Below are 22,124 nucleotides of genomic sequence, written 5' to 3' on the forward strand. Positions count from 1 at the left end.
GCTGTTCTTAATCTGCTCTTGCAAAACAGCATTATCTGGCTAGGGTGCTAAATAAGAGCTACTATTTGGTTGAGTTTTCAGTAGATAGTCATCTTCCAGAATCTGGTTTTTGCAGGGGCAAGATTAGTATATTAAAATGCAGATGTAATAAAGGCCACTTCTACCTGCATCTTTAATTTCTTCCATTCTCTCTCCATTCCCCACTCCCAAAATGAAATATTGTTTTTATTTCCTATCCTGGCTGAGAAGAGGGCAGTTTTAGAGGTTTCTGTTTGGTCTTCCCCACTGTACTAGGTTGAATAGTGTCCCCTTCTCAAAATTCCTCTTTCCTGAGACCTATTTCTAAATAGGGTCTTTGCAGATATAACTAGTTAAGATGAGGTCATATTGGAGTAGGTTGAGCCCTCAATCTGAAATGACTGGTGCCCTTAGAAGGGAACACACACCAAGATAGATTCACAAGGAAGATGGCCATGTGACAAGATTGGGGTCACGCAACTGCTATCTAGGGAACTCCAAGGACTTCAGGCAACTACCATAAGCTAGAAAAGAGGCATGGAACTGACTCTCTCTGATCCCCCAAGAAGGATCCAACCCTGCCAACACCTCGAATGTGGCCTCCAGAACTCTGAGAATAAAATCTGTGATCTTAAGTCACTCAATTTGTGGCACTTTGTTATGGCAGCCTTAGGAAACAAATACACCTATTGTAATAGTTCTTATCCAAGCCAAGGAAACATGCGCAAGTTATGCCAACTCTCATGTCTATTCCAATTATATATTCTGAAACTAGACATGAAGACCAGTTGGATCTATAGACTAGTAGACTCACTATGAACTGGAGCTAAGCCAAGATTTTATTACCTGGCCCTCAAATGCCCCAACTGTGACACAGGGGCCATGATGATGCTTTGGGTCTCTGTATCAATTTCTTTCCTATGTCCAATGCACCTTAAAATGTTTGGGTATTCCCCTTTCCCACTGTATAATTACTTGGGTTAATGGCCAGAGATCCCTTTGGAGGAGGTCTACAGGGATAGATACCATGTACACTTGCCATGATATTGCTATTTGTGTGCCTAGTGATGTAATGACTGCAGACCATCAGCTCAGAGGACAGCTTCCACTAACTTTTGAGTGATGTTGGTGTGTCCCTCACTAGCACATTCCTTGTTGCTTTTAACTTAACCCTCGACTGTGTTCTCCAGTCTCATAGTAAACCTCATGCATGCCCAATTTTCTGAATCTTTTCACTCCTTTTTCATCACGTACCATGGCTTTTTGGCATTTGTGACATCAGATGGGCCACTGCTTTTTTTATGCTTCTAGGAGCTATTTTAGCATGTTCACATCTCCTGGGGTTCTTGGCAGGGTGTTAAAAATCCTGCATGCCCAAAAGTGCTCCCAAAGAAATATTCGTTCTTATCTAACTTTATGTTTGGCACCACTACATCAAGTACCCTCAGAATCCAATCCTATGTATACTGTCCTAGCTCCTGTGGGTAGATATGGCGAGGTCCTGCAGCTCCTGCATGGGACTGTCCCTTTCTTCCCTCAGCAAACCCCGTGTAACTTTGGCCAAGTTATTTTATAACTTAACCCTTGTTGGATGAGTGAACCCTTGTTGGATGAGTGAACATCAGCTAAATAATAATTACACAAGAATCATGTGGTGAAAAAAACTACAAGCCAAAACATAAACAAGAAAATCAGCTTTCAAGGTATCTTCTCCTACAACTATGTGACAGACTTTATATTAATAGGTAAGAATTAGATAAATTGATCCAAAGCAATGGTATCATCTTGTTAGTAAAATGACCACAGTATTATGGTTAATGCACATGTAAGAACTACAAAACAAAAAGGAAAATAAAATTGCAATCCAAGTGAGGGATTCATTTAGCTAGTCTTTAATTGAGAAAGGTACGCTATAGTCACAACACAGAACTTGAAAAACCCTATTATCATAAATTTCAATGAAAACTAACCATAAAACTTAAGTGATATCTTGTCATAGAGAAAAATAATGGGTCACGAAAACCTGCAACTTAGTTAAGGCACAGCTGAAAGCTCAGTCAAAGCTTGAACATAAAAGAAGGGCCACCTGGACAGCTGCTGGGAAACTCATAATCCAGATTTTATGCTCATATTAGCATTTGGTTTACTTCATAGATAGTCCCTGATCCGTTCCAATCATTAACTGAGCAACCTAACCACCATCCATGTCTTAATTTCCAGTTATCAAGAGGTAAACTTTGGTAACCTGAGATGGCCCTTTTATTAGTAAATGTGTAACCCTGGGCAGATATATGTGTAGAGATGGTGGAAAAAAATTACTTCAAATTATTATATTAACACTTTTTTTGAATCCTACATTTATGCATGTGTGAAGTAAACCTTTTAATCATGTAGTTTTGTGTATGTTGTCCATTTTTAAGACGTTTGAAATTAAGTTTATTTGCTTAATTAAAAAAGGTGATTAGATTTGCAAGCGTATCTTAGGTTCTTGGGAAGAATTTGTCCATTAAATTTAAAATCTTGTCCAAGTGTTTGGGAGAATCAAAGTTATTCAAAAAATTCTAAGGAAATTAATAAGTATATAAGTAGTGTTAAGTATTTGGGAATTAATTTAATCTGTTAAATGTAATAAAATGTAAATGAAAGTGGTTGCTTTATATTTTCACAAAATAGAATTGAGATAAAAAGATCTACAAGAATACCCTGTTTGGGGCGCCTGGGTAGCTCAGTCGTTAAGCATCTGCCTTTGGCTCAGGTCATGATCCCAGGGTTCTGGGATCAAGTCCCACATCAGGTTCCTTGCTCGGCGGGGAGCCTGCTTCTCCCTCTCCCTCTGCTGCTGCCCCTGCTTGCTCTCTCACACAAATAAATAAATAAAATCTTAAAAAAGAAAAAGGGAATACTGTTTAAGCTTAAATTATAAATGTGAATTAAAACACAAGTACTGTCAATGTTCCCACTGTACTTGGAAACTCCCAACAGATACTAAAACAATAATTACTAACAATCTTAGTGCCAGGTTTTTTCTTCATTTTTAATGAGTCACTCGTTATTCATTTATCAACACTAAATTTAAAAAAATCCATTTTAGTATACAAAACGAAAGGTTATCTTAAATGTTCAGTTCTTAAAGCTTATTACTAATATAATATTTATTTTTCTTGAAGAGTAGCATTGAGAATTACTTACATATAACACATTATGAATAAAAAATAAGTAAACTTTTACCTTAGAAGAATAGCTGATATAAAAATTATTCACCTGAGAAATCATTCTTTCATTGTATTTAATATGTTCTTTCAGGAGAGAAAATGAAAAATGGATGTTAGCAATATTAAAAATACATTAAGTTATGATAAGCATTCCTGTTTTTCAAAAAACAATGCCTATTTATGAAAATACAGAATGGTATTTCATGAAACTCATAGTACAATCAGAATGAAATGTATGACCAACAGAACAATAAAAACAAGGACATACCTACCCTAAGTAGAATTAATTGTGCTCCAATAAAAGTATTAGTAACACTAGCAAAGCATTTGTGCTATTATAGTTACATAAGTATTGATCTTCCCCCTACTAGATTGTAAGATCTTACAGGGCCAAAATGGATAGTCATCTTTCTATCCAAAGAACCCACTGCTTGAAAGATCGTCACTAAAACGGTCTGTTGAATTAAATTTCTCTAAAAATATTTTAATGATTAAAATCAAAATATTGATTTAAGGTAGCTTGTGCCAATTTAAAAGAAAAATGTTTTTAAAAACCTACAGCCTTTTGTTGTTCTCTACTGGAAATGAACTCGAAAAAAAATTAAGAGCCCACAAAATGAAATGTAAAGTACACTCACATAGTGTTTTCATTGTTACCATCTGCTTGGTTCCTAACAGCTGCAGACAGAGGTTCGCCTTATCAGTCAGTAACCAGAGTCACTCAGTAAAATCCAGGCTTCACTTTTAAAATTTGATTGTAGACAGAAAGTATAAACTAGGTGGTGCTGTTTTTTCCAACTTTTGCCTAATGTATGTATTTATATTTATTATTGGTATAGAAAAAATTTTAAGATCAGTAATTTAAGACATTTTGAAATAAAATGTGTTCAAAAACATGAACTGTCCACTGTAAATAAAGATAAACTTCCTATTTGACTTTTTGTCTCCTTTTTTTTCACCCCAATTACCCTTGCTTTCCTAAGTATTAGTTAAATTATACTTCTGGAATTTAAATAAGAACTCTAAAAACTTAAACTTCTGATTAGGAAAGATTTTACTACTGTAAAAATGGAATATTCCTACATATAATTTAATTCATGATCAAAATATATTCACTCTGTAAAAACTAAAAAAAAAATAATTCAAGTGTCTTTAAAAAAATTGCTTACAGGAGCACAATAGTCCAGTAACTGAACAAACATAATGGATAAGAACATGATTACAACTACTCAGCACAACCTCAACTTTCACTTCCCTTTACGTTGGTCACACGTTCATTCACAGATGTACAGTGAATCATTGTGCGGAAGCAGGTAATGTTCTCAGTTAGCCAAGCTCTATTTAAAATAACATATTTTCCTCAGTATAGTCAGGTCCTAAGAAACTACCTTTTCAGTGACTGTCTGAGATCGCTTTGTTTCTTACACTGAGTTTAAGTACTCCAGGCAATACACGGCTATGAAAACATACCCCCCAAAAAAGCCCCTGGGTATTTATATGAATACTAGATACTGAAAGGGATCTCTTTAAATTTATGGCACCATTTAGCCGTGACTTGTTTACAAGATGCAATGTGCTATTTAATTATCTACAAAGGTAAAGATTTTCTTTCAAATGCATCTTGAGTTGTATTCATTATGCAGTACTAAAGTTCAGTAAAAGTCACAATTTTATTACTAAAGGTGTAAAAGTGAGATTCTCAGGTGAAGAATCCAAAAGCTTGGTATTATGAGGCGAGTGGCTGTTAGCTGCTGATAGAACATTAAAAACTAGTGCCAACTAAATCTTACAAGGAGAAATAACTTAGCTGTGGGTTGTAAAATCCAAGCACAGACCATAAAACAGCTCATTTAGATGAGTGACAGATTAGATCAGATTATCTCTGACTGACAAGCTATCAGAGATAGCTGGAAAAGTAGGTATCTTTAGGAATGTGTACAGCAGTTGCCAAAACAATGGGGGGAAAGTATCAGTCATGGACCTTGCTCAGAAAGGAATGCTATTTTAAATCAGCTGCTAGAGCCTAAAACCACAGATGTTTTATTACACAGTAGTGTTAAAAGTTCATTAAGTTGGGGCGCCTGGGTGGCTCAGTCGTTAAGCATCTGCCTTCGGCTCAGGTCATGATCCCAGGGTCCTGGGATCGAGCCCCGTGTCCGGCTCCCTGCTCCATGGGAAGCCTGCTTCTCCCTCTCCCACTCCCCCTGCTTGTGTTCCCTCTCTCGCTGTGTCTCTGTCAAATAAATAAAATCTTTAAAAAAAAAAAAAAAAAAGTTCATTAAGTTTACCTAAGTTAAAGAGTTAACAGTATTTCAGTAAAGGATTTGGCTATTTAAATAGTAACTCAGTACCAAATTCTTTTGTTGTTGCTGTTGTTTTTTCTGACTCTTTATAATGCAAAAATCACACTCCCAACATATTTGTCTTTGCGAGTTAGTAACTTTCATTCAGCTGGTTGAAATAGAATGTCAGCTGGTATTATTTATATTACATTTTACCTATAGTCCACACATGGGTTCTACAAGGAAGTATTTCCAAGATTACATTAACCATAACCTTACTTCAACTCTGACAGTAAAATTCTGGTTTCTCATTAAAGTGAATTATGTATAGTTTACTTCTAATCCTTAACTTAACCCCCAAAGGTTTATTTATCTCCCACCATGTTCCAAAGTAAATCTGAAGTGAGTTACTAAGTAAATCTACACAAACTTTAAACTATAAAGGAGAGATTCAAATAAAGTTTACCAACAAAAATGATTACCCAACAAATTATTTTATTCTATAATATAACGTGCCCTTTGGGAGAAAGATGACAAAAAAATTTATATATTCCATGAGGGGTACAGGAAAAGGTATGGCCGATTCTTCCAACTGTGTAGATGATGTCATTCTAACTGCAATCAGGCTATTACATAATAAGACTCTAGACAAAGTCTTCCTTTAATTATATTATAATTTAAAAACCTGTGAATTTTACTGTAACCAAAAGAACTGTTTCTTCAAAGACCTAAATCACCTATGTCTAACATCACCTAATAGAACAGGGTCTCATTTCATGTATTATGATGAATGAGTGCCACCTAGCAGTTGTCACCTCCTGCAAACTCTACCTTCACGGAGACTACCTGGTACTTATTGCTTTCTGGGATGCCAACCTCCTCTCAGAGTTTCTTTAGAAATTAAAAAGGAGAAGCAAGAAACTTTTGCTTTATATTTCTTTTCTATGTATTATTTATGTATTAGTTCTTTTTGTTTAGACTGGGATATCACATACTTACGTAACAAGATGGTATAAATTTAAAAATAAAGAAAACCGTTAAAGATAAAATTATTCTATCACTATTTCTTTAAATCATAAATTTAAAAGCACTGTTTTTGAAAGGTAAAAAAGCAAATATTCGACCTCACATACAGACTACAGTTCAATATACTTCATGTACAAACATGCAGTTTCAATTATTTATATACAAGTTTTATTTAAAGAAAAGCAAAACACAAAACCACAGCATTTCAATCAAGGAACTTAGGAAAATCCCAAGTGCTTTCATGGTTCTTCAGTTACCACTCAAATAATATACCTTTTAAGCCAGAGTTAAAGAAATTCAGTAAGCAGACTGAACTGCTTCAAAACACTACTCTGTCTTCCTGTGTTCTTTCCCACCAAAGTGTGCTGTTTAAAGTTCCACAACTGCTATCTTCTTCCTCTTGTTCTTTAGTGAGTTCTACAAAAACCTAAATGAAAGTAAATAAATGAATACAGTATTCTCTATTGTAATTATCTCAAATAATTTTTAATTAAATAAAAAACACTGTAAGGCTCCATCTACATACATTAACCATTCAACTATCAAGAGATATGTTGGCATTAATATTATTTAAACAGAATAACCTCCTTTAATCACATATAAAGTTGAATGCTATAAGGATTAGGATTGTTTTTTGATAAATATATAAGTAGCAGTCATAAAAAATAATTTATAAATATTTAGCAATGTAACTTCAGATATATGAAATAACATCAAAAACACCCATTTTCTTTACTAAAGAAACAATATTGAGTTTTTCAAAGTAAGCAGATGGAGAGCCTAAAGTTGTTTAAGATTATACAAAGTTTAGGCATATTGTATAACAATTTGTCTCTGGTTCATAAACACCCTCCCTCTCCAGTATAAATCTAAATAATTAGGGGCACCTGCGTAGCTCAGTTGGTTAAGCTTCCAACTCTTGGTTTCAGCTCAGGTCATGATCTCAGTGTCATGAGATCAGCCAAGCCCCATGTGGCTCCGCTCTCAGCGGGGAGTCTGCTTCCCTTCCCCCTCTTCACCTCCCCTCACTCGCACACATTTTCTCTCTCTCAAATAAATCTTTAAAAATAAATAAATAGGGGCGCCTGGGTGGCTCAGTTGGTTAGGCGACTGCCTTCGGCTCAGGTCATGATCCTGGAGTCCCTGGATCGAGTCCCGCATGGGGCTCCCTGCTCGGCAGGGAGTCTGCTTCTCCCTCTGACCCTCCCCCCTCTCATGTGCTCTCTCTCATTCTCGCTCTCTCAAATAAATAAATAAAATCTTTAAAAAAATAAATAATAAATAAATAAATAAATCTAAACAATTAGATATCACTTTCTTCTATAAAAAAACTTTTAAAAATTTAACTTTATAGTACCTGTTCCAATGTTGCTTGAGAAAAGCTATATTCTTCAATGGCAAAAGTATGTTTAGCTATTAAAATATGAAAACAATATTTAACTTATTAATATTTCTAAAGAATAAAAATGGCAGTAACTACTAAATGGCTAACAACCTGTTAAAAAAAAAAAAAATTCTGTAATCAACTCATTTAAATTTGAAGCTGCCAAAACATGTTCCTTTCCTCTTTGTTCCCTGAGGCACCCTATCTGCAGCCTTACTTGCTTCACCTTGCCCTTTCCAAGCATCTCCTGTTTACCCTCCTCTGTCTTCCTTACTATGTCTTTTCTCATGACTTCTTTGGCTCCCTGCTCCCTATCTTCCCTTCCCCAATTTCCATTACAGCCTGTTCCGAACTTCTTGAACTAGATTCTGGATTAGTTCTTATGGCCATATACTCTTTTTAAGTTTATTTCAGATCCTTTTGCAATCTATTCTAACCTCAAATTTTCTGGCTTCCTATTCATTCCTGTAGTGAAATTCTCCCCAAGCTTTATTAGGTTGTTTCACAGTTTATAAATTCCATAAAACAACTTGTGTATGAATACCTGTTCCATCCAGGAGCTTACCTCTCATGACTTGCTACCAGAGTATCTTTATCCTACCAAGCATTTATTTTAAAAAATGTCAAGTTCCAATAAGCTTCTTTAAGCTTTTAGGAATGTCCACATCCCTACACTATGGATTTTCCTCTCCCCTCTTCTGCTGCCACTGAAGTCTTGCTACCATTGTTACTTCTAGGGCCTGATACCAAGTGAGGGTTCTGGAAACTCAATGCTCTCACTTCTGAAATGAACCACTGAGTGCTAATTAAACTGAACTTTCTTACAGATGCAATGTGAAAAACCATGGTGATGTCAACTAAAATAGTAAAAGATTTACACTATAATACAGCTGACCTACTAAACCTCTACAGTGTTAGTATTTATCCTACGTCTTACATTAAATTAATAAAAGGTTATCTTTTTATTTACAATAGCTTCCACAATAAACAGTCCCAATTTCTAAACTTGAAAATAAAATTCTTTTATAAATTGAAAGTTACCTTACAATGTTTTTCAAATCTTACCTTCTTCCAACTTAGAAAAAGATTGTGAAAGGGATGGAACATCTTCCTTAGGAATCTTATAAGCCAAAATAGAAGAAAAACTGGAAACAGATAAAATATAGAAAAATTTAAGAATGACTACTAATTTCTAAAGCTAAAGTTCAAACTTTATTTAAAGTTCAAAATTAAACTCCAACAACTTATTTTGATACATATTTAGAAAAAAATTGTTTTAAATCTTAAAATATTTCCATGCAAAATAACTCTCTCATTATTGCTGATATGAGAACTTTTAAAAGTTTAAATACTATTGAATATTGCAAGATCTAACACTAAGTTAGATATAAAACTCCAGTTATCAGACTATGTTATTAGTCCAATACTGGTGATATTAACAGACCTTTTTTTTCTAATCCTTAATGCAGTAACCAATTTTTACGATTATTGCTCTACAAAAAAATATAACTAAATTATTAAAACCTTTACCTCTCCTGACGGCTTGCATTTGGGAAAATATACTGAATTTCTCTTTGAAGGCGGTCTACTTCTAGGTTTTCTATCCACTCCTTTAACTTTATTTCCAAAAAGTAGCCTTTTCCAAATTTACTCTTCAGATGCTGGACAGTCCCAATACATCTGTAGTGATTTTTAGAAGAAAGCTCAGACATTATAAGATGACTTGACAGCTTCAAAGAATGATTTCTCAAAAGATGATTTAAATTAAATGTTTGATGGGATACTTTTAAATGTATAGAGAAGTTGCAAATATAATACAGAGAGACTCCATATACCCCTCACCCAGTTTTAGTTTCCCTAATATTATGATCTTATATAACCATGGCGCATTTGTCAAAATTAAGAAACGAACACTGGTATATTACTATTAACTTCATATTTGACTTTATTTGGATTTCACCAGTTTTTCACTAATGTCCTTTTTCTGTTCCAGGATCTATCCAGGATACACACTGCCCTTAGCCCCCACGGGTCTGTGACAGTTTCTTACTCTTTCCTTCCTTTTTTTACCTTTGACAGTTTTAGGAATTTGTCAAGTGTTTTGGCAGAATGTCTCTCAATTTGGAGTAGTCTGACAGTTTTCTCATTAGACTGGGGTTAGGGGTTTTGGAGGAAATGCCACGGAGCCGAAGTACCTTTCCTATGACATCCTATCAGGGGTACATGATATCCATACAACGCTGCTCTTCAGTGAAGTTACTATCGCCCTCTTTCCATACATTAGAAGGGACTGGCTAAATTCAGACTACACTTAGGAAGTGGAGAATTACCCTACCCTCCCAGAGGGAGCAGTATCTACATATACTGTTTGGAATCTTACCGTAAGGAAAATTTGCTCTCCTCCCACATTTATTTTATTTATTCAACCATTTATTTATAAGAGTATGAACTTGAATTACAAATATATTTATTTTATACTTCGGATTACAACCCAATACAATGCCTAGCAATTTTTTAAAATAACAAATATCATGCATGAAAAACAACATTCCAAGTTGTTGAACCATTAAACTAATTACAAATGCAAATTAGCTAGCCATTTCTTAGAAATAAACGAACACATTTCCAAGTAATTCTACAGAAAGCTAATAGTCAAAAACTCAAGTAAGGACACTTTTTTTGGCATTTAAATTTATTATTGTTAAGTTTCTGAAATGATTATTCAACCCCTCCCCCCAACGGCATGCCTTTCAGACATTTACCTTAACTGCCCAGATACCATGACGGCTACCCGGTCACAGACAGCTTCTGCTTCCTCCATATAATGAGTGGTCAGAATAGCAGCCCGCTTTTTGTTTTTAAATGCAGTTCGAATTGCTTGCCTATAATACATATGTAAAATAAACAGAGTAAAGCATCTGAATATTAATGAAAATCTAACTATTTGGTTAATTAAAATTTATCAATATCTATTGCTATAGTTATTACATACTGCCCAACTACGATTCTTTTAACTTCTTTTCCTCTATTTTTGAAAGTTTGTCAAATAAACAGAAATTCCATGACTTCAAATGTTTCTATGCATTAAAAAATAAATTATAAAATTTGATGCTTTTTCATGTTATAACTAAAATAGCCATAAAATCATAGGGAAAACTTAATATGCTTCTATCCCACACCTCACATTTTATAGACATGGAAATGTAGGCTCAAAGAGTTGGTCAACTAACTAGCACCATGAATTCCTAGGCGTTCCAACATAAACTCAAGCCAGTGTTATGAGAATTAGAATTTATGTTAAATGACTAGGAAAAAATCTTTTAAAAGCCATTCAGGGCGCCTGGGTGTCTCAGTTGGTTAAGCGACTGCCTTCGGCTCAGGTCATGATCCCTGAGTCCTGGGATCGAGTTCCACATCGGGCTCCCTGCTCAGCGGGGAGCCTGCTTCTCCCTCTGACCCTCTCCCCTTCATGAGTCGCCTCTCATGCTGTTTCTCTCTCACTTGCTCTCTAATAAATAAATAAATAAAATCTTAAAAAAAAAAAAAAGCTATTCAGACAGCAGTACTCTATCTTAATAATTACTCATATATTTATTTTTATTCTGGAATAAATAAAATATTATTAATATTTCATGAAAGTATAAAGTATGATAAAGTTTAAAAGTTTATGGCAGGGGTGACTGGGTGGCTCAGTCGGTTAAGCATCTGCCTTCCACTCAGGTCATGATCTCAGTGTCCTGGGACCAAGCCCCTTGTCAGGCTCTCTGCTCAGCAGGAAGCCTGCTTCTCCTTCTCCCACTCCCCCTGCTTCTGTTCCCTCTCTTGCTGTCTCTCTCTCTCTCAAATAAATAAAATCTTAAAAATAAATAAAATAATGGGTTAGCCTGGTGGTGGGTATTGAGGAGGGCACATCCTGCATGGAGCACTGGGTGTTAGGCACAAACAATGAATCATGGAACACTTCATCTAAAACTAATGATGTAATGTATGGGGATTAACATAAGAATAAAAAAAATAAAATAAATAAAATAAAATAAAATTTTATGAGCTTCTCTAGGTATCAATAGTAATTAATTTTTAATTACTATTTTGTCATTTGTGTAAGATTTTAAATCAATATATATAACTAATATAAATCCATTAGTGATAATAAAACAAACTACTCTTTTATTCTAAAGTATGAAATAGTATACCATGTCTCAAGTATCTTTAATGTCATACTCACCACATGTGCTGTTTGGCTTTAGGATCCATACCTGTAGATGGTTCATCTAGCAGGGTAATGTGAGGATTCCCCAGCATACTCAGGGCAAAACACAACTAGTTAGAAAGAAAATGTGGAGGGGACTAATAAGGCTTTGCATAAGAAATTTTATGAAGACAGTATCAAGCTCTCAACTATGAATAAGACATACATATATCTGTTAATAAAAGTACCTTTCGCTTGATTCCTGCAGGTAGTTTCTTTATAGTTTTCTGAAGATGTTCTTTTAAATCAAGTGCATTTGTTATCCTGCAAAATAGGTAATACAAAATGATTGTATTATCACTCACTGTGATCATTCACAGTTTTTTTTCTAGAACACTCAGTTGGAACTTACTATATAATTAGACCTCCAATTTACATCTCTTTTTTTTTTTTTAAAGATTTTATTTATTTATTTGACAGAGAGAGACACAGTGAGAGAGGGAACACAAGCAGGGGGAGTGCGAGAGGTAGAAGCAGGCTTCCCGCTGAGCAGGGAGCCCGATGCGGGGCTTGATCCCAGGACCCTGGGATCATGACCTGAGCCCAAGGCAGACGCTTAACGACTGAGCCACCCAGGTGCCCCCAATTTACATCATCTTAAACAAATCACTATTTTAATAAAAAGATTCACTTTACGTTTGACATTTATAGGTATGTTCACCCTGTAATTAAAAATAGAAAAACTACCTTTTTATTTTTATAACTATCATTATTCCGTAAAGAATATATGAAAAAGTAATGACCATTTTCTATTAAAAGTATAACAAAAAATGCTTTTAAAAATTAAACTTTTAGGGGCGCCTGGGTGGCTCAGTCGTTAAGCGTCTGCCTTCGGCTCAGGTCGTGATCCCAGGGTCCTGGGATCGAGCCCCGCATCGGGCTCCCTGCTCTGCGGGAAGCCTGCTTCTCCCTCTCCCACTCCCCCTGCTTGTGTTCCTGCTCTCGCTGTGTCTCTCTCTGTCAAATAAATAAATAAAATCTTTAAAAAAAAGAAAAAATTAAACTTTTAAAATGTGAAATGTCAACCTTTCTCTGGGTAATAAAAAGGTTTTAATTTTACCGATTTATGACTTCTTTCATGTCACTTGAGCTCATTCCTTTCACAGCTCCATAAATTTCAAAATGTTCCCGCAATGTAATATCTGGCCACAGTGGGTTTATCTGAGGACAGTATCCCATATACTTAATGGAATCATCATCTTCAGTTGGTTCTGGAGAATAATCTCCAAGGAATACCTACAGAAATACAAACCAATTTTAAATAACTTTTGGCTTAATTTACATTGTGAAGAAGTGGTAAGTGAATTAATTCAAACTCTTTCCTAGAACCAGGGTAATAGTAAGTCAAATTTTTATTCCTTTTGATGAAGAAAGGACATACATAGCTAAGTCAGAGTTCAGTGACATGGCCCAAAAGGGCGATCAAGAATGCAGGTTGATTGAAAAGGCAAACTCCAATTTTAACTAGGATGATCAAAGGACCTCACTGGAAGGTGCTATTGGTGCCATGGACATAAAGCAAATTTAATCATTTGGATTTTTACAGGGTAAGGAATACCCTATAAAAGGAACAGTTAAGGCAAAAACCCAGAGAAGAGTGTGCCTGGCATTTTCCAGGAAATCAATGGGTCAGTGTGGTTGGTGTAAAGTAAGGAAGGGGGAGAGCAGCGGAAGACAGGATTAGAGCAGTTCTGTGAAGTTTCCACAAAGTGGTGATATGCTTACAATCAAAGGCTAATTAATGGCAGGGTCAATATTAGCTCCTATATCTCCTGAAGTTAATAAGATTGTCTTCTACAGATCAGGTTGGCAGCAGATCTGTCCACTGAAACCTGGCAGGCCAGAGAGGAGTGGAAGGAAATATTCATCGTGCTGAATGGGAAAAATATACAGCCAAGAATTGTTTATCCAGGTTGTTATTCAGAATAGAAGGACAGATAAAGAGTCTCCCAGACAGGGGCACCGGGGTGGCTCAGTTGGTTGAGCATCTGACTCTTGCTTTTGGCTCAAGTCATGATCTCATGGGTCATGGGATCAAGCCCTGAATTGGGCTCCACGTGCGGTGGGGAGTCTGCTTGGTGGTTCTCTCCCTTTACCCCTCCCCCCTCCCTCAAGTAAATAAATCAATCTCTTTTTTTTACAAAGGAGTTTCCCAGACAAACAAAAACTACTTTTATTAGTTCATGACCACTAAACCAGCCCTGCAAGAAATTTTAAGGTGGACTCTTTGAGTGGAGGAAAAAAAAAAGAGCAAAAGCAACAAAGACTAGAAAGGAGCACAGAATATCATCAGAAACACCAATTTTACAGGTAACACAATGGCACTAAATTCTTATCTTTCAGTAATCACTCTGAATGTAAACAGACTAAATGCTTCAATTGTAAGACAAAGGGTATCAGAATGGGTTATTCTTAATTTGGTTTGGCTACACATTTCTCTGTGGAAGTTGATTATCTACAACTCAAATTCATTACAAGGCGTGAACCCATGAAAATATGAGTATTAAGAGCTTACTGAAAGGTGTCAATAAAGCTGTAGGTTCACCCACACACAAAAAAAACAAGATCCATCTATATGCTGCCTACAAGAGACTGATTTTAGACCTAAAGCCGGAGTAGTCTCACTTCCATCAGACAAACTGGATTTTATTTTTGTTAAAGACTTTAATTTATTTATTTGACAGAGGGAGAGATAGTGACAGCAGGAATACAAGCAGGGGGAGTGGGAGAGGGAGAAGCAGGCTTCCCGCTGAGCAGGGAGCCTGATGCGGAGCTCGATCCCAGGACCCTGGGATCATGACCTGAGCCGAAGGCAGATGCTTAACGACTGAGCCACCCAGGGACCCCAGACAAACTAGATTTTAAAACAAAGACTAAAAAGAGATGAAGAAGGGCATTATATCATAATTAAGGGGTCTATCCATCAAGAAGATCTAACAATTGTAAATATTTATGTCCCCAACTTGGGAGCAACCAAATACACAATTCAATTAATAATAAATATAAAGAAACTCATTGATAATAATACAGTAAGAGTAGGGACTTTAACACCCCACTTACAGCAATAGACAAATCATGTAAGCAGAAAATCAATAAGGAAACAATGGCTTTCAGTGACACACTGGACCAGATGGACTTAACAGATATACAGAACATTTCATCCATCTTAAAGCAGAAGGATACACATTCTTTTCGAGTACCCATGGAACATTCTCCAGAACAGATCACATACTGGGTCACAAATCAACCCTCAACAAGTACAAAAAGACTGAGATCATACCATGCATATTTTTAGACCACGATGCTATGAAACTTGAAGTCAACCACAAGAAAAATTTGGAAAGACCATAAATACATGGAGGTTGAAGAACATCCTACTAAAGAATGAATGGGTTAACCAGGAAATTAAAGAAGAAAAAAAAAAATACATGGAAGCAAATGAAAATGAAAACAGGACAGTCCAAAACCTTTGGGATGCAGCAAAAGCAGTTCCAGGAGGGAAGTATATTGCAATACAGGTCCACCTCAAGAAGCAAGAAAAGTCTCAAATATACAACCTAACTTTACGCCTAAAGGAGCTAGAAAAGGAATGGCAAATAAAGCCTAAAGCCAGCAGAAGGTAAATAATAAAGATTAGAACATAAATAAACAATATAGAAACAAACAAACAAAAAAAACAGTAGAATGGATTAACAAAACTAAGAGCTGGTTTTTCAAAAGAATTAATAAAACTGATAAACCTCTAGCGAGACTTATCAAAAAGAAAAGAGAAAGGACCCAAATAGATAAAATCATGAATGAAAGAGGAGAGATCACAACCAACACCACAGAAACACAAACAATTATAAGACAATGCTATGAAAAAGTATATGCCAACAAACTGGGCAACCTGGAAGAAATGGACAAATTCCTAGATAACTACAAACTAACAAAGCCAAAACTGAAACAGTAAGAAATAAAAATTTTGAACAGACCCAAAACCAGCAAAGAAACTGAATCAGTAATCAAAAATCTCTCAACAAACAAAGTCCAGGGCTGGATGGATTCCAAGACATTTTAAGAAGAGTTAATATCTATTCTCCTCAAACTATTCCAAAAAATAGAAATTGAAGGAAAACTTCCAAACTCATTCTATGAAACCAGCATTACCTTGATTCCAAAACCAAAGACCCCACTAAAAAGGAAAATTACAGGCCAATACCCCTCATGAACATGGATGCAAAAATTCTCAATAAAATACTAGTGAATCGAATTCAACAGTACATTAAAAGAATTATTCACCACGATCAAGTAGGATTTATTCCTGGGCTGCAGGGGTGGTTGAACATTCGCAAATCAATCAACATGATACACCACATTATAAGAACCATATGATCCTGTCAGATGCAGAAAAAGCATTTGACAAAATACAGATCTTTCCTTGATAAAAACCCTCAAAAAGTAAGGATAGATGGAACATACCTCAATATGGCCTTCGTATAAAGGCCATATACAAAAGACCCACAGGTCATCCTCAATGGGGAAACTGAGAGCCTTTCCTCTACAGACAGGAACAAGACAAGGATGTCCACTCTCACCATTACTATTTAACGTAAGTCTTAGCTCAGCAATCAGACAACAAAGAGAAATCAAAGGCATCCGAAATGGCAAGGAAGAATTCAAACTTTCACTATTTACAGATGACATGACACTCTATGTAGAAAACCTGAAAGACTCCACCAAAACATTGCTAGAACTCATACATGAATTCAGCAAAGTTGCAGGATATAAAACCAATGTGCAGAAATCTGTTGCATTTCTATACACCAATAACAAAGCAGCAGAAAAGGAAATCAAGGAATCCATCCCATTTGCAACTGCACCAAAAACGGTAAGATACATAGGAATAAACCTAACTAAAGAGGTAAAAGACCTGTACTCTGAAAACTATGGAAGATGCTCAACATCACTCATCACTCACCATCAGGGAAATACAAATCAAAACCACAATGCGATGCCACCTCACACCTGTCAGAACGGCTAAAATTAACAACACAAGAAACAACAGGTGTTGGCAAGGATGCCAAGAAAGAGGAACCCTCTTGTGCTGTTGGTGGGAATGCAAACTGGTGCAGCCACTCTGGAGAACAGTTTGGAGGTTCCCCAAAAAGTAAAAAACAGAACTACACTGTAATCCAGCAATTGTACTACTAAGTATTTACCCAAAGGATACAAAAATAGATTAGAAGGGGTACATGCACCCTGATGTTTACAGTGGCATTAACAATAGCCAAACTATGGAGAGAGCCCAAACGTCCATCAACTGATGAATGGATAAAGATGTGGTGTCTACACACACACACACACACACACACACACACACACACACACACACAGGAATATTACTCAACCACCAAAAAGAATGAAATCTTGTCATTAGCAATGATGTGGATGAAACTAGAGTGTATTATGCTAAGTGAAATAAGTCTGTCAAAGATAATATTTACTGTATGATCTCATTCATATGTGGAATTCAGGAAAGAAAGCAAATAAACATATGGGAAGGGGGAAAAGAAAAAAGGAGACAAGGAAACAAGCTATAAGTGACTCTTAATGATAGAGAACAAACTGAGGGTTGATGGAAGGAAGTGGGTGGGGGGATGGGCTAGATGGGTGATAGGTATTAAAGAGGGCACTTGTGATGAGCACCGGGTGTTGTATGTATGTGACGAATCACCGAATTCTACTCCAGAAACCAATATTGCACTATATGTTAACTAACAACATTTAAATAATAAAAAAAAATAATAAGATTGTCTTCCATTAAGTAGGTAGGCAAATCACCCATGCATGTAATAATTATAAAAGCAGAAATACTGTCTATGTGTGCATCTGCATGTGTGAAAATTTTATTGTGTATATTATTTTCAAAGATAACCAAAAACATAATAACTTGATTAAGCTATACTAAAAATTAATACTAAAAACATAAAATCCTAATCTGCCATTAAGAAACTTATTTTAACTAAAAATGTAAATCACAGCACCCTTATATATCATACCTGGCCTGAAGTTGGTTCAATATCACCAACCAGAATATTGATAATTGTGCTTTTGCCTGCACCATTTGGACCCAGTAGCCCCAAGATCTCTCCTAAAGAAATTGAAAGAAAAATTATCATATGTAAATCAAACTAAAAATGGAAATAACTCTTCTGGAAAAATTATTTAAGAAAAAACAAATACCAGCCTTTTTTCACACAGAAAGAGACATATTTAGTTGCCACTTTCTTTACTTTTCTTGTAAGAAGAAAATCTTTCTTGTCATCATATTCTTTATGCAAATTGCTGACCATAATGGCTGGCTTCTAATAAGAGAAATAGGATTTAAAAAGAAAATAATAAATCAGATATACCTATCATGAAATGACAGGTTGCCCATAATTCATGTCCATATATCATATGAACTATATTCACTAATAAGAGGTATTATGTAAATAAATATCCATTTATGACTGAAATAATGGCTTATTCAGAAGTAGACAAATATTTTTTCAAAGACTTTTTTTCATATTGATTCATATGAAAAGAAAAGTATTTTTCAGATTAATTCCTATACATGAGGAACTGATCACTTCACATTTAATAAGACTTACGATAAAGACTAAATTACCTCCTCACAACACTGGCAACTCATTAGCTCTTTGACCTTTAGTCTTTCAGCTTTGACATCTTCATCTTCATCCTCATTGTTCGGTGGTTCTGGATACTTCCTATTTTTGGACTTTGTTGAAAGAGTCCTAAATATATAAAGATAATAGATTTTCAAATAACTAACAGAGTAAGAAATTCAAGCACTCCATGGAGAAAAGACCGAAAAAATACACCAATCTGAGATCTGTGATCTTATTTCTGAAAGGTGGAATTACAGAGCTATTTTTCACTCATGGATCCATTTGATGATATTATCAGAATTCACTCATTTTTCAACATCTTATATGACTGGTATGTGTCATGCACTATTTCACAAAAAGATTTTAAAAAGCATTTATCCATCCCTCAAAGAATTTACAGTCTGGGTATAAATGACATGTCCCGGGCAGAGTGGATATAGAGGGCTGAACTCAGAACTCACAGGAACACTGGAAAAGTAGGTAGAGAAAAAAGTGCTTTGAAAGGAAATTTTGAAGTGTAAGAGAAGTAAAGAGGTAAAACAGGAGTTGACATTATGGACAACAAAGGAACAAGAGAAAAGTATAAGAAGGAAGAAGTCAATCACACTAAAGTAGCAGATGAGGTGAATAAGCAAAGCCTACTTCAGGAGATACGGAGGAAATCATTAGTCACCTTAATGAAAATAGCATGAGCAGAGAAGCAAGTGCAGAGACCAAACTGCAGGGATGTAAGGAGTGACTGGGAGGTGAGGAACTGGGAGTGGAAGCTTCTTAGTTATGAAATAAAAGATATACGGGACAAGAGCTAGAGAGATTCAAGCTTAAATGAGATTTAGGAGTTCTGATGTCTATTAGTTTGTTTTATACAAAATCCCTCCCCAGAGAAAAATACCCTATTTAGATTCAAAAGGGAAAGGTACAGAAAGAGAAAATAAAATTGACAGAGCAACATCCTTAAGTTGACAGAATAAATGAAGACATGGATAACAGAAGGGGTGTCTCTCCCTCTGGGACTAGGAAAAGGCAAAAATGATGAAAGAGGTGGACAAATGTGTAAAAATTTCTAATTAAGTCCTTTTGTTTTCAGAGATGGCAAGATCATCTAGTGAGAAGTAGAAAACGAGGTGAGGTAAACTGGAGAATTTGAGGAATACAAAGAAGGTTTGGGATAGCTATCGAAAAGAGGAAGAAAATGGGGTAACAAGTGTTAAAACAAAGCTGAGTTTATGCAGGATAAATACGTGGTATTAACAAACTGCACTTCTATGTTAATTTTCTCCAGCCTGTAATTAGACTTAGCAAAAATTATGAGTTTTAGCAGACAGGTCAAAGAAATACAGAAGTTGAATAGAGGGCGCTGAAAGAGGGTGAAAGTGATGAATCATGTGAGTGAAGCTGAATAGAGAAAAGGTGAAAACAGTGATTAGTGGATACATTTGAAGAACAGAAAAAACTCAGGGGTGGAAACTACAGCAGGAAAGTCCAAAAAGACTAATAAAATAAGACAGCTGGAAAGATGAAGCGTTACTGGTTGTACAGGACACAGATGAAGTGAAGAGCAGTGATGGCAGGGCTCTGACCCAAATCAACACGGGAGACACAAAGGACACAGAAGTCGTGAGTGCGGAGAAAATCAGAAACTGAGGAGTAGGATGTTAGACAGGTTATCTCAGTGGAAGCTGATTCTCCCCCAAGATGACAGCAGGAGAAAGAAGGAGAGCCAGATGCTAAGTCGTCAGTGGATGTGGGGAGAATCCAGTGGTTAATAATTTGTTCACAGCAGCATTATTCATAATGGCCAAAGAAGAGAAACAACTCAAATGTCCATCAACTGATGAAAAGGTAAGTTAAGTGTGGTATTTCCATGCAATGTAATATTACTAAGAAAAGAAAAAAGTAATGAAGTATTGCTACATCATGAACCTTCAAAACATTATGGTAAGTAAAAGAAGCCAGACACAAAAAGACTATATATTGTAAAGTTCTATTTATATAAATGTTCAGAATTGGCAGATCTATAGCAACTAGATTAGCAGCTTAGCAGTTATACAGGGCTGGGGATATGCGTGAGAGGGGCCATGGATGACTGTAAGGTTTTTTTTGAGAGTGAAGGAAATTACCTTATACTATGTAAACTTACTAAAAAACATTAAAACTTTTTAAAAAATTAACTGACCTGAAAAAAGGATCCTTTCTTATTGACCTGCCTCCATATTTTTTCTCATAGTACTGTAAGAGGAAAATCCAGAGTACACACTGCAGGTAAGGCTACAAGAAGAACACATAAGAGCTCATGACTCAATCTTTTTTCCCCCTATATCAGCAGAACAAAGACCACATACATCAGGTTCCTCACCATCACCAAAATAATCATTATTTTCTTCACATGTCATATGAGTTAAGAATTTTAATGGAAACCAACATAGATTTTTAGTAAAATAATCCTTCACATATTTTTCTACCTCTGTAAAGTTCATTGTTGTCAGCTTCATAAAATATAATCAAAGGAGAAAAAAGTTGTTTTTGTTTCTAAGGAAGCCAGAATTATAATTAAATAGAATAACATGAGAGAGCCAAATATATTAAAATGGACATATTCAATAAATGTATTACCACCAAAATGCATATTGGATGGCACTGACACACTGGACTTTTTGAAGCACCTTCATTCTTATGCAACACGGTAAAAACTAAAAAGAGAGTTAAAATCATACAACCAAACTGCTCTTAAGGTAGCATGCTAATGCCAACATTTTTGTTATTTCTTACCGATATAACAGCCACCAAAAGCCTATCCCATGGATTATAGGTGTACTCATTTTTTCGAATATTCTTCCAAGAAATCTAAGACAAAAATTTTTGAAAATTGATATGCTGCTGTGGTAAGATGATACAATGGTATTTTGTCTTTGACGCAGTTCCCAGGACATAGCTCCTAGCTTCTAAACACCCTTGGAGAGTGACAGAGGTGACAGGAGCATCTTTTGTTATTTAAAGTAGGCCCAATCAACCAAAACAGTTTATGCTACAGAGGAGACGGAACTGACGGATGGAGGGACGGACAGACAGACAGAGGACAGGGACAAACCAAGTGATTAATTAGAAGATGGGAACTTCCAGCCTCATCCAAAAGGGAGAGGGCCTTGAAGACTAATAATCTCATTGTGCCTCCGTAATGGAACCTCCATAAAATCCTCCATAAACACAGGGTTTGGAGACTTTCCAGGATGGTGACCGCATCCACATGCTGGGAGAGTGGCACGCTCAAAACTCCATAGGGACAAAAGCTCCAGTACTTCG

At 35.8% G+C, this 22,124-nt stretch overlaps 1 protein-coding gene across 1 annotated transcript in view; it reads right to left on the minus strand.

Annotated features, from left to right (window-relative positions):
- Positions 1-5,990: 5,990 nt before the first annotated feature.
- Positions 5,991-22,124, minus strand: part of ABCA5 (ATP binding cassette subfamily A member 5) — an 81,595-nt gene continuing 65,461 nt past the window's right edge. Inside the window, exons 27-39 of the mRNA XM_044921733.1 lie at positions 21,594-21,668; positions 21,001-21,092; positions 18,824-18,950; positions 18,401-18,518; positions 18,213-18,304; positions 13,232-13,407; positions 12,360-12,435; positions 12,148-12,242; positions 10,685-10,804; positions 9,453-9,602; positions 8,988-9,067; positions 7,896-7,951; positions 5,991-6,965 (exon numbers count right to left, since the gene is read on the minus strand). Of these exons, the coding sequence (XP_044777668.1) occupies positions 6,858-6,965; positions 7,896-7,951; positions 8,988-9,067; positions 9,453-9,602; positions 10,685-10,804; positions 12,148-12,242; positions 12,360-12,435; positions 13,232-13,407; positions 18,213-18,304; positions 18,401-18,518; positions 18,824-18,950; positions 21,001-21,092; positions 21,594-21,668 (1,365 nt within the window). The 3' untranslated portion in view covers positions 5,991-6,857. The remainder of the gene's footprint in view (positions 6,966-7,895; positions 7,952-8,987; positions 9,068-9,452; positions 9,603-10,684; positions 10,805-12,147; positions 12,243-12,359; positions 12,436-13,231; positions 13,408-18,212; positions 18,305-18,400; positions 18,519-18,823; positions 18,951-21,000; positions 21,093-21,593; positions 21,669-22,124) is intronic.

This window comes from Neomonachus schauinslandi, chromosome 15 (assembly GCF_002201575.2).
Source record: "Neomonachus schauinslandi chromosome 15, ASM220157v2, whole genome shotgun sequence".
NCBI classification, from domain to species: domain Eukaryota; kingdom Metazoa; phylum Chordata; class Mammalia; order Carnivora; family Phocidae; genus Neomonachus; species Neomonachus schauinslandi.